At 50.2% G+C, this 15,480-nt stretch overlaps 1 protein-coding gene across 1 annotated transcript in view; it reads left to right on the top strand.

Moving 5' to 3' along the window:
• LOC106891731 overlaps positions 1-15,480 on the top strand; it is a 79,641-nt gene that overhangs the window by 1,819 nt on the left and 62,342 nt on the right. The window contains exons 2-17 of the mRNA XM_014948447.1: positions 864-1,022; positions 1,503-1,694; positions 2,243-2,342; positions 3,001-3,086; positions 3,461-3,673; positions 4,655-4,837; positions 5,948-6,136; positions 6,603-6,800; positions 7,760-7,942; positions 8,556-8,744; positions 9,092-9,271; positions 9,402-9,571; positions 9,746-9,899; positions 12,945-13,124; positions 14,017-14,196; positions 14,693-14,875. Coding sequence (XP_014803933.1) covers positions 935-1,022; positions 1,503-1,694; positions 2,243-2,342; positions 3,001-3,086; positions 3,461-3,673; positions 4,655-4,837; positions 5,948-6,136; positions 6,603-6,800; positions 7,760-7,942; positions 8,556-8,744; positions 9,092-9,271; positions 9,402-9,571; positions 9,746-9,899; positions 12,945-13,124; positions 14,017-14,196; positions 14,693-14,875 — 2,668 coding nt within the window. The 5' untranslated portion in view covers positions 864-934. The remainder of the gene's footprint in view (positions 1-863; positions 1,023-1,502; positions 1,695-2,242; positions 2,343-3,000; positions 3,087-3,460; positions 3,674-4,654; positions 4,838-5,947; positions 6,137-6,602; positions 6,801-7,759; positions 7,943-8,555; positions 8,745-9,091; positions 9,272-9,401; positions 9,572-9,745; positions 9,900-12,944; positions 13,125-14,016; positions 14,197-14,692; positions 14,876-15,480) is intronic.

The raw sequence follows: 15,480 nt of genomic DNA, 5'->3' as shown, positions 1-15,480 counted from the left end.
AATGATGAGCCTGGGTAACAAAGTCAGAGAGGACTCTTGCTGATCTCTAGGGGTGCCAGGTTAGTCCAAATTGTACTTAAATTGCATTTTGCAAAGTAATTCAGCCTCCTGAATGACTTGTATGCTTTATAGCTTTACTCAGTTGATGTTATTTGCACAGAACTGACATGTCTCTTGGGTTAGATATCGCTCCATCTCTCTCTTCCTGCGTGTAGTTTATTAGGGGGCTGTACTGGCTCCAGCAGGACTTCATCTGATTATGAATTTGCTTCCAAGAGATTTATTACAGGAACAAGATGTTTTACCTGTAAGATAAGTTTCAGGGGACTTTTTCCAGAAGCCATAGATAAGCTTGTGGCCCTGCAGATATTAATTTGAGTAGATGGCTGGGAAGAACACTGTGTTGGCAATATAGTGGTTTTAAGTTGAATCTGACAAGCTACGTGAGTATTTATGTTTTGGGTTGAGTGGAGCTAGTAGTCTTTCTTGGTTATTTTTATTTTAAAATTTTAATCAAATACTGCATTCTCAAAAACGCAAATAAATGAGGCCAGTGGAATAAATCCTGTGGGAGTTGCTTAACATCTGGAGTCAGTTTTGCTGTTTATGTTGTCTCTGGGTCTGCTCAGCTGGACCCAGCCTTCTTCACCCAAACCCAGCTCTGCTCCAGCTCCTTCTTGCCAGGTCTCTGTCCCGTTGGCCAGAGAGGAGCAAACAGTGGAGCTGTTGAAATATCTCCTGCAGCTTCTGGTCCCCAGCCACGGCTGCAGGAACTGCTTAGGGATGGAGAAATGGGTCCCATCCCTGTGAGCTATGGTTATCCCGAGTGTAAATAATGTCCCCCTCCCCTGCTATTTTTACAGGTATTTGGCCTAGAAAAAGAGTGTGGTAACTTCTGTGGGGTCTCTGGACGGGGAGGCTGGAATAAAGAAAGATGCCAGCCTTGGAGCCGGGGAGGCAGAGGGATGGCACCGCTCTCCTTGGGTTGTCCCTCGCCGCTGCTCTTGTCGTGGCTGTCCAGAGTAAGTGAAGGTGACTCTTGGGGATAATCTAAGATCCCTCAAAGGAAAACCTCCTCCTCCTCATTTCAAGAGGAAAATGCCTTTGCATTTTGCGAACACTGTAAATCTTTGTGATCAGAACCTGTCTTCCTTTGCTTTTTTTTTTTTTCCTTTCTGTGTAAAACAGATGTAGATTTTTTTTTTCCAGCTGAAAAGGGTGCAATGATTTATACTAATTGGAGAGAGGAAATGGTTGATCTGGACTTAGTGACCAGCCTTTGAAACTGCTGGATGAGGTGTGAGGAGCACAGGGCCTTCTGGGGTGATGCCTTCCAGCCTCGGCCATCCCCAGTCACAGACTGTGCTTTTCCTCCTTGTCTCTAGCTTTAAGGAGCTTTAAGGCCACCAAAAGTGTCCTTGCCTGGACCTGCAGAGTAAATCAGGCCTGAACTCCCAGTGCTTTTCCTCAGAGCATCTTCCTGATGGAGTTTCTGTCGGTAGGTGACTGTGATGCTCCGCCGCGTCTCCTGTCTGCAGAACTCAAAGAGGACTACAAGGGCATTACCACGTTTGCCATTAATTCGAGGGTGGAATACACCTGTCGTTCAGGTTACAAGAGAAATTTTGGTGTCCCAAACAGTCTTTCTTGTGGAAGGAATAACAGGTGGGAAGGCTCGCATGACATGTGTACACGTGAGTATATTTTCAGTTGACTTTTGATTTTATTCTTTATTGGGGGATGCCGTGAGCTCATTGTGCTGGAGTGTCCAAAGTGACCTCCTGGGATGGTGGGAGACGAGTGACCTGACATGAACCACTGGTTGTATTCCATAAAGTAGTGGCAAAAGCTGGAACCTGCTCTCATGCTGGCTGTGTTTGGTTGCCAACTCAAAGGATGTTCTTCTGCTTGGGCACTTCGTAACTCTCGGTTCAAAAAAAAAAAAAAAAGAAGTATTTTAGGCTTGTAGTAGGAGAATCCTTTAGCTGGAAAGAAACAGTCACACTTGCCAGGGTTACTGCAAAGCCCCTCTCAGACTGCAGTAACTCTGGCTGCAGGTCACGATGCATGGAATATGCATCAGGTCACACTCATGGAATAATTTAGGGTTGGAGTGGAAATTTGGAGGTTTCTGGTTCATCCCCTTGCTCAGTGTTGGAGGAGTCTTCTGCTTTCCTGCTGCACTTTCCCCATTCTTCAAAGAACTAAAATGAGAACTAACTCTGCCCCTGTCATCCCCCAGCAAAGCAGTGCTCCTACCCTGGAGAGCTGGCCAACGGCAGACTCATCCTGGCAGATAATTTCGCTTTTGGTACAACTGTGAGCTTCACCTGCAACACTGGGTAAGCCGGGGTCTCTTGGGGCACGTGTCCTCTTCTTCTCCAGTGATTTTTCTGAAGTTTTTCCCTCCAAATTAAAGCCTGTGCTGGCAGAAGCCTTACCCATGTAGGTAACTGCAGACTGTGATCGAATTATCTTTTAAGCTTTCCTTTGAGAGCTTCAAGACTGTCTGAGTTTTCTTAATCTCTTACTTTGGGGCAGTTCTTCCCAAACCCAAGTTCACTCTCCTGGCCCTTTCTAAGCCATTTCCCATGTTTCAGTATCTTCATGAAGAAAAGACATCAACACTGAACTCGGAGCTGTAGTGATGGCTACAGCTGGCTGATAAAGTAGATGTTTTTCCTTAGAACACATGTAATATTTGTAATTTGAGCAACCTGCTGTAGTGGGAGGTGTCCCTGCCCGTGGCAGGGGGGGTTGGAACTTGATGATCTTTAAGGTCCCTTCTAAGTCTAACCATTCTATGATTCTATTTTTTTAATTTAAAAAGTGCCTTTGTCGAAAACCAATGTGTCATTGGAAAAAAAAATAAATTACAACTATGGCAAATTTCTGATCAGCTGTAATTATGATAAGCCCAACCCATCTTGATGGTGATGTTGTAGATAATACATCAAAACTGAGTTTGTCGGGTAATTCCCTCTCCCCTGTTTCACACAGGTTCAGACTGGTTGGAAGTTCTCAAATTCAGTGTGTGCTTAGAAACGGGGCTCTTACGTGGGACAGAGATATTCCCATCTGTGAGAGTAAGTAGAATTCCTTGATTGATCTACAGTTTAAATGTTACTGGGGATGGGTAAAGCAGCAGCCGCCTTGCCCTGCTGAGGATTTCAGCAGTTTGATGCATGGTGGAGTCTGGAAAGACTTTTTTCCTTTGTGTTTTTCTTCCTGCATCATCCTGTAGAAATATTTATTTGCTGTCTTAAAGTAAGGCAGCTGCATCTAGGACCGGTACACAGCCCTGCAGCTCCCTGGAGACCTACCCTTAATTTCTGACCCATCTGGCAACTCGTGTTTCAGGGTTTTTTTACTGGATCTTTGGTTCAAAATCAAATTAAGTTGCTTCTCTCTATTTTTTTTTTTCCCCTCCCTCTGGCATTTCTCCCCCTTCCCTCCCCAGCCATACCGTGTCCACCCCCCCCAGAAATAGCTAATGGACAGCACAGTGGAGCTGGCAAAGAGCACTTTGAGTACGGAGACTCCATCACTTACTGGTGCCACGGTGTCAGGAGGGGAGAGAAGCCTTTCTCGTTGGTGGGAGATGGCTCTATTTTCTGTACGACCACAGACAACGTAAACGGTGTGTGGAACAAGCCAGCCCCAGAGTGCAAAGGTGAGATGCCCCTGGATGCTCGTGGGCTCACTGGGATCCCGCAGCCCCCAGCCATCCCTCCTCCTCCTCTGCCTACACCTAAAGCTGTTTTCTTCCTGAAACCATCTCCTTTCTGTGCGGGAATCGCCTCTTGCAGATGAGCCCCACTCCGTTTGGCAGTGGCAACAGGATTTAGGGTCTCCCCTGGCAGGGACCGTGGCTGCTCATGGTCACCAAGTCACCAGGGGAAATGGGAGTGGGATTTAGTGGTGTTTACAGACCAAGCAATGCATCTTGGCTGCCAGCCTGTGTAAAACAGAGCGCCTGCAAAGAATTCAGAAACTCATAAGGCTGAGGGGAGACCTTATTAATGCCTACAAGTATCTCAAGGGAGGGTTGAAGGACAAGGGAGCCAGACTCTTTTCAGTGGTTCCCAGTGAGAGGACGAGGGGCAACGGGCACAAGTTGGAACAGAAGAGGTTCCACTCAAATATGAGGAAGAACTTTTTCACAGTGAGGGTGACAGAGCCCTGGAACAGGCTGCCCAGGGAGGGTGTGGAGTCCCCTTCCTTGGAGATTTTCAAGACCCACCTGGATGCTCCTGAGTAACATGCTCTGACAAGCTCTAGGCAATCCTGCTTCAGCAGGGGAGTTGGACTAGATGATCTCTATGGTCCCTTCCAACTCTAAAATTCAGTGAAATTCACGTGATGCCTGCTGCCTCTCCTATATTCATCTTATCCTTTGCCTTAATAAAAAGTGTGAGATTAAAAAAAATATGCTGTAATAGGGAGTAAGGAGTTAAAAAATATCGCATCAGCCTGCTAGCTTATCGTGTCTATTTTCAGCCTCTTTGGTGAACGCATCTTAGGAGCCTCTAAAAGCTCCCAACACCCCACCCCTGCCAAAATCCCACATTCTCATGCTGTGAGAATGTTTTTCATACCCTACTCCCCCCCTCCTGAGTGTAATATCCTGAGTGGTGGTGTTTCCCTGGCGCAGTGGTGAACTGTGAGCCTCCCAGCGTGGAGAACGGGCTGCTGGTGAGCGGGTACCAGCCCGAGTACACCTACAGAGACACCGTCATCTTCGACTGTAAGTTCCGCCACACCATGAACGGCAGCGACACCTCCACCTGCAGCCGAAACGGCCTCTGGGACCCCCCGCCACCCCTCTGCCAGCGCAGTGAGTGCATGGACTCCGGGACCTTCCCCCCCCATCTCTGCCCACCCTTTCATTAGGTCTTGAAAGAGTTAACCTTTTGGGATTTTTTCTTTTTTTTTTCTTTTCCTTCTTTCTTTCCCTTCTTTCTTTCCCTACTTTCTTTCCCTTCTTTCTTTACCTTCTTTCTTTCGCTTCTTTCTTTCCCTTCTTGCTTTCCCTTGTTTCTTTCCCTTCTTTCTTTCCCTACTTTCTTTCCCTTCTTTCTTTACCTTCTTTCTTTCGCTTCTTTCTTTCCCTTCTTGCTTTCCCTTGTTTCTTTCCCTTCTTTCTTTCCCTACTTTCTTTCCCTTCTTTCTTTACCTTCTTTCTTTCGCTTCTTTCTTTCCCTTCTTGCTTTCCCTTGTTTCTTTCCCTTCTTTCTTTCCCTACTTTCTTTCCCTTCTTTCTTTACCTTCTTTCTTTCGCTTCTTTCTTTCCCTTCTTGCTTTCCCTTGTTTCTTTCCCTTCTTTCTTTCCCTACTTTCTTTCCCTTCTTTCTTTACCTTCTTTCTTTCGCTTCTTTCTTTCCCTTCTTGCTTTCCCTTGTTTCTTTCCCTTCTTTCTTTCCCTACTTTCTTTCCCTTCTTTCTTTACCTTCTTTCTTTCGCTTCTTTCTTTCCCTTCTTGCTTTCCCTTGTTTCTTTCCCTTCTTTCTTTCCCTTCTCTCTGCAGCACAAAGGTGACTTTTGGAATTTATGACTTGGGACCATAGAGGCTAAAGCCTTGTCCCGCTCAGGCTGAGATAATTTCTTACTACAACTCAAAGGGCCTTTGATTAACCCTTGATTGGGCCTAAATTAACCTTACTACGCTTTATTTTAAACTTTGTTGGAAGCCTCGGATAGCATAAACTTGATTAGAAATTACATGTTGTTACAACAGTGAAGATCACCACGTAGTCTGAAATTATTCACATGTTCTCGTTTGTCTCCTTTGCGTTTGCTCTTCAGTGTTACTGACCTCAGGTGATGAAGTGCATCTCGGAGAGAACAGCGTGAGCCCATGATTTTTCCCCAGATTCTCTCTTGTGTCACACACCATTAGGGGTCTCGCTGATTTATCACTGTCCCTAAATGGCTCTTTCATTCCTAGGCAGCTGTGACGACCCTCCGGATGTGCCTAATGCTGTTAAAGCAAAACTTGCTGGCAATTTATTTCCCGTGGAGACTGTCATTACCTACGAGTGCAGGGAGGGCCACCAGTTCAGCCCGGGAGAAACCACGAGGCACATTAAGTGTCTGCCGGATTTCACGTGGTCTGAGACTCCACAGCCTTGCCAAAGTAAGTGTGTGTTCCCTTGGCTGCCTTACCCTTGGGATTTGGCAAAATTATTCCCGAATGAAGGAGCTGTATGTGCTTGTCATGCTGTGTGGGTCCCAGGGTGATGCTCTGGGTGCCCAGCTTGGTGTGTCTCTGGTCTTTGCTGTGACTCTCGAGCTCCTTTGGCTTGTTCCCCAGCCACAGGGTTTTCTCTCCTTTATTTACCAGTATTTTTTTTTTTTTTAGTCCCTTCAACCCCTGTAAAAAGTCACTGCCGTGTCGCGGGCCCCTTGCTCCATCCAAGGGGAGGTTGTGGTTGCAGAGTCCCTTGCAAACACCCCCGGGAGCACCCAGGGACCCTGTTGGGGCAGATTTAGTGATCTGTCTGTGTCTTCAAAATCATTCACCCTCCTGTTTACGATGAATCTGCGGTCGGCCAGGTGGCTTTGCCATGGTTTCACACTTGCTCATGTTTGGCATTTCTCAGGAATTCAGTGCTCGTATCCAGTCATCAGGAATGGAAGGCTCCTAAATCAATGGAAAGAGAGAGTCAATTACGAGTTTGGAGACACACTGGCCATTAAGTGTTCCGAGGGCTTTGCTTTCAAAGACCTCAGCAGCCAGGTCATGCTTAGGTGTACCAGTGATGGTACATGGCATCCACCTGCAGCAGAGTGCACTCCAGGTAGGCAAGGGCTGGTGAAGCGTGGTGGCTTGGTGACTGCTTCTTCTCCACTGCTAAGATTTGGGTCACTCTGTTCAGAGTAGTTGTCTGCTGACATTCCCAGAAAAATCCACGGGTGACATTGGATAATGGTAGTATTAGCCAAGGAGAATTTTGCTCCACTGCATCCCGGATCTGGTCCTCCTGTGATAACTTGGGAGAAATAGGCAGGAAAAGATGCAGATTGATTGACTGCTGCAGGAAAAGTGTGGGGTTTTGGCAGGGGTGGGGTGTTGGGAGCTTTTAGAGGCTCCTGAGAAGCCTGGGAGACACTTGCCCAGCTGGAAGGGGATGTGGTTTGTGCTTTGGCCAACAGCTGGGCTGCTTTGCTGACACGAGGCTTGAAAGGCAGAAGGACATTCTCAATGCATTTCCCCTCTCAGAGGAAAATGCAACAGCATAAAAAAGTGACGCTGCTGAAACTAATAACCTGGCAGTGGGGCACCACAGCAATATCAGCCAGCTGCTGGAAGCAGCCTGAGCCCAAAAACTCAGGAAAACCTTGCCAGGAGGAGAGAAACCTGCTCCACCTCACAGGGCAGCCAAGCATTAGAACATGGATGATTCCTTGCCCTGCCCTAACGCTGCCTGTGAGATGCTCAGCATCCTCAGGAGTGGGGAAGCTGGGGCTGCACCTTGGGATAAGGGTGCGTGGTGCTGGGAGCCCCGAGGGGGCTCAGTCAGGCACGGACCCAGCTCTGCAGCATGTTTCCCAACAGCCTCAGAAAAACCTCACTGTAGAAGCAGAAACTCCTTTAGTATTACACAGGCAGCGCTGAGACCTGCACCTGGGTGATGGTCACCTTTTTTCCCCCAGGGGTCAGATGTTCTTGATGACTCTCTTCTCCACACTTGATGACTCCCCTTCACTGAGTTCGTTCCGAAAATGCATGACATCCTTTATTTCCCCTTGTTCCTAGTGCCTCAATGCCCAAAGCCAGATATTATTCATGGAAGAGAGGTCCGTAGCAGCAAAACTGACTACAAAGTTGGGACCCATCTGATGGTGGAGTGTGATCCAGGCTATGCCCTCAGGGGCCATGAGCGGACAGTGTGTCAGCCTGACACCAGCTGGGCTCCCCCGTTACCCTTCTGCGATAAAGGTACGTGTCAGGCAGCACTGAGAAGAAACCTCATGCACCAGAGACAGACCTCTGCTTCTGGGGAACAGGACGATGATCACCAGTTTGTGGGCTGAAGGCATTGAGGTGTCTTCTCCCTGGAGATGTGACCCAGGTGGGAGCTGAGAGAGAAGGGGGAACCTTGAGAGATGGTGTGAGAGGCAAGAAGCCAGGCAGCAACTTCATGGGGATCTGAAGGGTAATGATAGGACAAGGGGAAACAGTTTTAAATTGGAAGAAAAAAGATTCAGATTAGATCTCAGGAAGAAATTTTTTACTCTGAGGGTGGTGAGACACTGGAACAGGTTGCCCAGGGAAGCTGTGGCTGCCCCATCCCTGGAGGGGTTCAAGGCCAGGCTGGATGGGGCCTTGAGCAACCTGGTCTGGTGGGAGGTGTCCCTGCCCAGGGCAGGGGGTTGGAACTCGATGATCTTTGAGGTCCCTTCCAACCCAAACCATTCTGTGATTCTATGATCTGCCACCCTATAGACATGAAGTTAACTCTTGTACTGATTTCCCAGAAGCAATTTTGATTCTCACCTGAATGTGAAAACTGTACATCTCTGGTTTTTAATCAATTCCCTTTATTCTACAGTCTGTGGTCCCCCTCCACCAATCAGCAACGGGAAGCACTCTGGCCTGGGGCAGGAGCAGTTCTCCTACGGCGCAAGGGTGAACTACAGCTGTGTGGAGGGTCTGTCCCTCATTGGGGACGAGTCCATCTACTGCACCTCCAACGATGGGGTGAACCTGGTGTGGAGTGGACCTGCCCCGGAGTGCAGGGGTGAGTTCTTTCTCCTGGATGGGATCAGTCAGGAGCTGGGAATGATGCTGGGGCTAAGCCCCCACCCTGGTCCAGGAGCTCCAAACCCAGAGCCACCTAATGCCCAGGCATCTCCTCTGGCTCCTGTGCGAAGGTCTCAGCACCATGAGCTGCTCAGGAACACCAGGGCCTCCTGGTGGGGTCTCCTTGGGGGCTGCTGCAGGCAGCTGAGGATCAAGTCTTGTGTTTGAGTGTAAAAGTGATGCAGAGAACATCAGGGAGAGTGGCTCTGCCCTGCCTGACCCCGTTCCCTGCTGTCCCCAGGGATGGGCAGCAGCCAAACCCCCCCCTGCTCTCTCTTCGTGCAGTGGTCCGGTGCCCCAAGCCCGTGGTGGAGAGGGCCAGGATGACCCCACCAAGGGTGACGTTTCCCTACGGGGCGGACGTGCGGTTCTCCTGCGAGGAAGGCTTTGAGCTCCACGGTGACGCCGAGAGCCGGTGCCTGGAGGATGGTGCCTGGCACCCTCCCCTGCCCTCCTGCCAGCCAGGTGGGTACCAGACCCTGGCACGGGCCAGGGGTGCTGCTTCTTTGGATCACCAGGTGGAATTTGTGGGGAGTTTTCCCCTCCGTCTCCTCCCATCACTTTATTTTTTGTTTGACGTGCATTTTCCTTTCAGTTCAGTGTTACCAACCCCCAAGACAGGAGGACCTGACAATTCGGAATCTTAAATTATGGTACTCGGTGAACGAAACTCTGCGGTTCCAGTGCAAACTGGGTGGCCGTTCACTGGGAACTTCAGAATCTACCTGTTCAGTTAATGGCACTTGGATCCCACCACCCACGTGTGTGAGTACCACCATCTGGCCAGCCTTTGCCTGTGTCTCGCCCCATTTAGAGCCCAGAATAGCACTGGTTTGACTTCCTCAGTGTGGCTGAGGGCTGGATGGAGGGGTTGCTCTGCACGTAGGTCCCTGCCAGCGGAGCCTCATGCCCTCTGTCTTTGTTTTGGTTCTTTTAAAGGAAAAGCGCAACGCCTGCGAGAGGGTTCTTCGAGACAAGCAGTTTTTCCAGTGTGGAATTCCCCTGGAAGAACTGAAGACTCTGCTGGAAGTCCGGAAACTGTACTTGGAGATCCAGAAACTTGAAAAGGAGCTGAAGGTCCCAGCATACGGCTGACTGTCATCACTGCTATCATAAGAACCCTCCTCTTTGCGTGTTGAATAATCGTGTTGACTGAGGATTTTTTTTATGACTTCTTAATTAGTGCTAATACTTAAGTAGCCAGAACAAAATTTACCAATCAGTCAAGGAACAGCTTTGGTCGTACGGGGGAGTCAGAAAGTGACACTTTCTGGTTCATCCTGTTAGATTTGTATGTCACTTCATGCGTTTTGGAGCTTTCCATTTAGCTATGCTTGTTCTACTGACAAGTGCGTGGTTGGAAAGGAACTGAGTGGAGAGTAAACTGAGGTGGGAGCCGAGCAGGTGCCGTACAGACAGGGACCATCACGGTGAGAGCCACCAGCCCCACACTCGCCCCACAACTGCTGCACCCCCTCAGCTGCCACCCAGTATTGCTCCTTGCTGCTCTCATCATATCTGCTGCGTTCATTATCGTGAGCAAGCACTTACCCGCTTAATTAGCTGTGACCTTCAGAGCAGGCGCGATGAAGAAAACTTCCAACTTTGTCTTCTAGCAAAACCAAAGTGCCAGGTTTTCTTCCCAAGCAGGACAGATGATGTGCCTGAGGCCACGGCAGTGCCACTCACCGCATCTTTGCGTGTGCCCCAAGGGTGGTTGTTGGGAAAAAAAGCATAAAGGAAGCAGCAGCTGAACTTTTTCTGCCATGTCCAGTAAAGGGGAAGCGCTCTGTTAACACACACTTTGCCATCGGACCAATACTGCCTCACCACCAGATTATAATAAAGCTGCACTTGCAATCACAGCTGTGTCTGGCTTTTAATAATTATGCCCTGTCTATAGTAAAGGAAAGAGGATCTTCAATAATCAGGGCTTGGCTGGGCACGGAGGGCAGGGCTATGGGTCCAAGTGAATGCCCAGCACCCACCAGCAGCTCCCTGTGCCTGGGGCAGGAGGCTGGGATGCTGCAGAGCCATTCCAGCTGTAAAACACCATTATTCCCACTGTCCTTGCTGGGGAAGAAGGCAGAGCAGCATTCCCATCCTCACTGGAGAGCTCAGGGCTGGCAGCCCTGGCCTCAGGCTGGGGGGGTGGCCGTGTCAGCGTGGCTCGTGTGGCCTGTCCCCCACTTCCCAAAGCTGCTTCCCCTTCCCCAGCGGGCTCTGGGCAGGGACAGCCTCTCCGTTCCCCGCAGCGCTGCCCTGGAAGCTCCTGCACCATGCTGGGGTTTCTCCGGGGGCTGGGGCAGCTCCTGGCAGCCGTGGTGCTTCTGCTGCAGCCACCTGGGAGTCTCGGTGAGTGTCGCTCCCCTTTCCTTTGCTTCCCTGGCTTGGCTTTGCTTACGGATCAAATACGTAATGATGGGGTTAGAAAAACTCATCTTCCTCCTTGGAGGAATCCATCTTCCTGACTTGGAGTCACTGCTAACCTCCTTCTGTGGCTGATGTTCTTTGTAAGGGTGATTTGAGCTCGGTGGCTTCTGCTAATTGCCTCTTTCTCCTCTTCAGCTGCACCTCTAGATACTTGCAAAGAGCCACCCAAAATTCCCAACTCTTTCTGGAGTCTCATGTTGGGGTACAAATCCTCCCCGAGACCAGTGTTGTTAAGCACGGCTGGCTCAGAGGCTACGAGCTTGTCCCTGGGACAGCCTGGGGCCAGATCTCTTGTCTGCAGAACTTCTGCTGGTCTGGAGTTCAGAGCTTGTGTCACGGGGAGTAGATACCACCCTTCGTCTCCATCCTCCGTGCGGTGGCCGAGAAGTTGTTCCCAGGGTTGGAGAATGTCCCTGCGGTCAAAGATGCAGATGGTGGTGAGATGGGGAGAGTCAATTAGGTAATAGCTTTTACCATTTAATTGGAAGGGTCACAGTTAGCAATTTGGGTGGTGCCAGCTTGATGCCAAGGTTGATGCTTGAGCACTGCGGCAGCCTGTAGACGCTCTGAAGGTAGTTGGTGAGTTGTCTCGGTCCTGCAGACTGGCTTCAGTAGAGGAGGAGAGGGGATTTGCTGAGTAATGTTTCCAGGAAGGTGAATAACCTGCAGTTTCTGACTAGAAGTTGACAGTTCCTTTAAAAACAGGCCTTTTGAGAAACTCGTGGTGTGCCCAGGGTCCCCAGGGCCTTCCTGCAGCGACATCTGCTGCCCCCCGGTGGCCAGCGCCGGCTTTACACCCTTGTTTCGGTTTGGTTTTAAATTCACGGGGTTTGGTCCATTTTCCGCATCATGAACAGGGTGCCGGTACCTAAACTGGGACCAGGGAAGACACATGTGGATGGAGATGCTCTTTCCATGCGGATCAGCATCCAAGGCAGCATCACCATCACCGTCCCGACACGGGGCCTGGGCTGCTGCTGTACCTGGGGCCAGATCTCTTGTCTGCAGAACAAGAGATCTTGTGAGCTTTAACACAGGCACGTTGTGTCCTGGTGACCTGCCAACATCTGTTGTGAGGTGTGAGGAAATCCCCCTTACGGCTGCCTTCAGTTTAGTTTTCTCTGTTATTGCAGTTTGTGGCCAGCCCCAAGATATTTCTCCTGGGACATACAGTAGCTGGAGAAAAAAAGGTGTTTAGTTGGGACGTGGTGTAGGTGTGTGTGCCAGAGGTTGTGCAGTTGTTGGAGACCCTCTTTAAAGCCGGAGCTGGGGTGCCAGCCCCCTGGAGTCACCCCACTCCTGGGTGCACGGGGGCATCGTTCTCCAACCTGCTGGAGCAAGTGCTGTCAGGAAAGGGCAGAAATAATGTTTTATTGTGTGCAAGGGAAACGCTACACCTTTGGAGCCCTACTGACCATGGCTGCTCAAACAGGCTTATTAACCCCTCATTTCCCAGCTTCAGTTGCTGCATTGCTGGGAGGTATGGTTTAGTGATGATGCTCCTTGTTTGTTGTGTGGGTGTCTATTTTTGTCAGTTAGGTTGACGGTTGGACAAGATGATCTTTAAGGTCCCTTCCAACCTAGAAGATTCTGTGATTCTGTGATTTGTTAAACCGATTTGTCTTCTCTTGCCGGAAGGAGGAGCAGCGACAGTTTCTTGCTGTAAGAATGACCCTGAAAATCCCTGTTTGTTTGTGATCCACAGGGGCTCAGTGTCCCGTCCCGGACATCGCCCACGGGCAGCTGAAACCCGCAGGGAACTTCACCGAGGGCAGCACGGCCACGCTCCAGTGTGACCCTGGGTACATCCCCATGGGTGGCTCCACCACCCTGCGGTGCCAGGGCAACGGCAGATGGTACCCACGGGTGCCCACCTGCACCCTAGGTAGGCTCACATCTCTCTTCTCCATTCCTTGTCTCCCGTGTGTAATTCCCTACTTGTGTTTCACTAAAAGCACGTGCAACGTTGACAAAAGAGGGGTTGGAGGATGGGCACTGCCTGATGTTTGGTGGCAGGATTCAGGGGAGACCTTATTGGTCTTTGAAACTCCCTGAAAGGAGGGTGTAGAGAGGTGGGAGTTGGTCTCTTCTCCCAAGTCATAGGTGAAGGGACAAGAGGAAAGAGCCTCAAGTTGCACCAGGGGAGGTTTAGATTGGAGATATAAGTGAAAATTTCTTCACCAAAAATGTATTTCACCAAAGTGAAAATTTCTTCTTGGTATTCTTCAAATACCAAGCATTAGAACAGGCTGCCCAGGGAAGGGGTTGAGTCGCCATCCCTAGAGGTCTTGAAAACACATGTAGATGAGATGCTGAGGGAGAAGGGGTTGAGTCGCCATCCCTGGAGGTATTGAAAACACGTGTAGATGTGATGCTGAGGGACAGGGGTTAGGGGTGACCTGCCAGTGCTGGGTTAATGGTTGGACTTGATGATCTTATAGGTCTCTTCCAATCAAAATGATTCCACGATTTCCCTCCTCTGCCACTGCCCCTGGGCATCGTGGTAGGGCTGTCCTCCCCCACTGCAGGTGCACCCAGTGAGATGCAGAAGTGCACAAGAATAAAGACTCCTTAGATTCACCACATCCTTTGGTGAATTCTTTTCCCCTTTCAGTTCACCCCCCGTACCTCACAGCGATGCTGAGGGTCCCTGCTCTCCCTTGCTTCTCTCTGGGCTTCCTGCCCTTGTGCTGAGGGGCAGGCTGGGCTCCCTGAGGGCACAGCTCAGCTTTGTCCCCAGCTCTGAGGGTCCGTGTTGTCCCCTGCTCTGGCACCAGGTCAGTGTCCCTACCCTCCTGTCATCGATAACGCCGACCGAAACCCTCAGCGCATCTTTCTAGTCGGGACAAATGTGACCTACTCCTGCCGACCCGGGTACACTCTGCTCCCCGACGTCTCCCCAGTAACCACTTGCCTTAAAAACTTCACATGGTCCGTGATCCCAAAGCTTTGCCAGAGTAAGTACACCATGCCCTTCGCTTTTCCAGCAAAGCATCGCTTTAATGATGTGGAAATAACATCAGTTCTGTGTGGGGCTGTGCCCACAAGGACTTTGCTGAGCTGTGCTTTGGCTCTCACTAATAATAATTTTGCTTTTCAAAATTGCTTTTCAAAATTGCTTTTCAAAGGGTAGTGTGGCTGAAAAGAAATAGCTGCAACTCAGGCTGATTATTTAGCTGCTCAAACAACGATGCAGGGATGCAGTTTGTATAGCACCATCCCTTCAGCACGATTTATAGCTAATCACAGGGCTCAGATCATTCTTCATTCCAAGAGAAATTGTTGCTATCACATAATTGCCATCCCTGAGCGTGCTGGGTCTGGTTAGAGAAGTTCATTGGCTTTAACAGGCCGCCTGGCAGGCTCTCTGGGTCAGAAAACACCCCCGTGTTTTCCTGCTTTTCCCCCCTGAGCCAAACCATGGAAGCCCATTCTGACACGGGTGTTCCTCAGAGACGCAGTGTCCCAGCCCGGTCATCTCCCACGGGGGAGAGATCACCCCCAGGAAAGCCGAATACAACTTCGGGCACCAGGTGGAATTCCAGTGTGACCCCGGGTACGTGCTGAGGGGCAGCCGGAGGATCCAGTGCTGGGCAGACGGGACGTGGAGACCCCCCGTGCCCTTCTGTGACAAGGGTGAGCGTGGATGGGGGGAGCGTGGAGGGAGGGAGGGAGCGTGGAGGGAGGGAGGGAGCGTGGTGGGTACCAGGAATCACATCTCTGCAGCAGGTGGGACCAGGGAGAAAATCGTGTGACCTCAGCATCACTTCTCGGAGAAGGTGGTGTTAGGAGAAGGGGTCCAAGTCCCAGCATTACGTGGCTTTAAGGTTTTCATCTTCTATCAAAACTGTAATCGATTCAAAGTATTGAGTAATGGGACTTGGAGCAGTTCCTCTGAGGACTTTTTAAGGGGTTTATGATACAATTCCCTGTTTAAGGGGTTTATGATCCTGTTTATGAGCAGGGTCATCTCTCGTGGGAAAGAGGAGGGGATAAGGGAAGGCTGGCTGAAATGAGGGGATGGAGGCTCACGCTGAGGTCCTGGGGCCATGCTGGGATGGTTGGCTGGGTCTGTCTGGGAACAATTGGCAGAGCTGGGGCCAAAACTGGTAAAAAGCGAGGAGGACTTTGAGGAGAGCAGCCCTAAGTATAAACATCGGGAACGGGCTTCTCCTGTTACTGCCCTGCACTTCCCTGTCTCCCTGCACGAATGAAGAAAATCTTAATTTTTCCTTTCTCAA

The sequence above is a fragment of the Calidris pugnax genome, unplaced genomic scaffold (genome assembly GCF_001431845.1).
Source record: "Calidris pugnax isolate Ruff unplaced genomic scaffold, ASM143184v1 scaffold91, whole genome shotgun sequence".
Taxonomy (NCBI): domain Eukaryota; kingdom Metazoa; phylum Chordata; class Aves; order Charadriiformes; family Scolopacidae; genus Calidris; species Calidris pugnax.
This window is presented reverse-complemented; position numbering and strand designations above follow the sequence as displayed.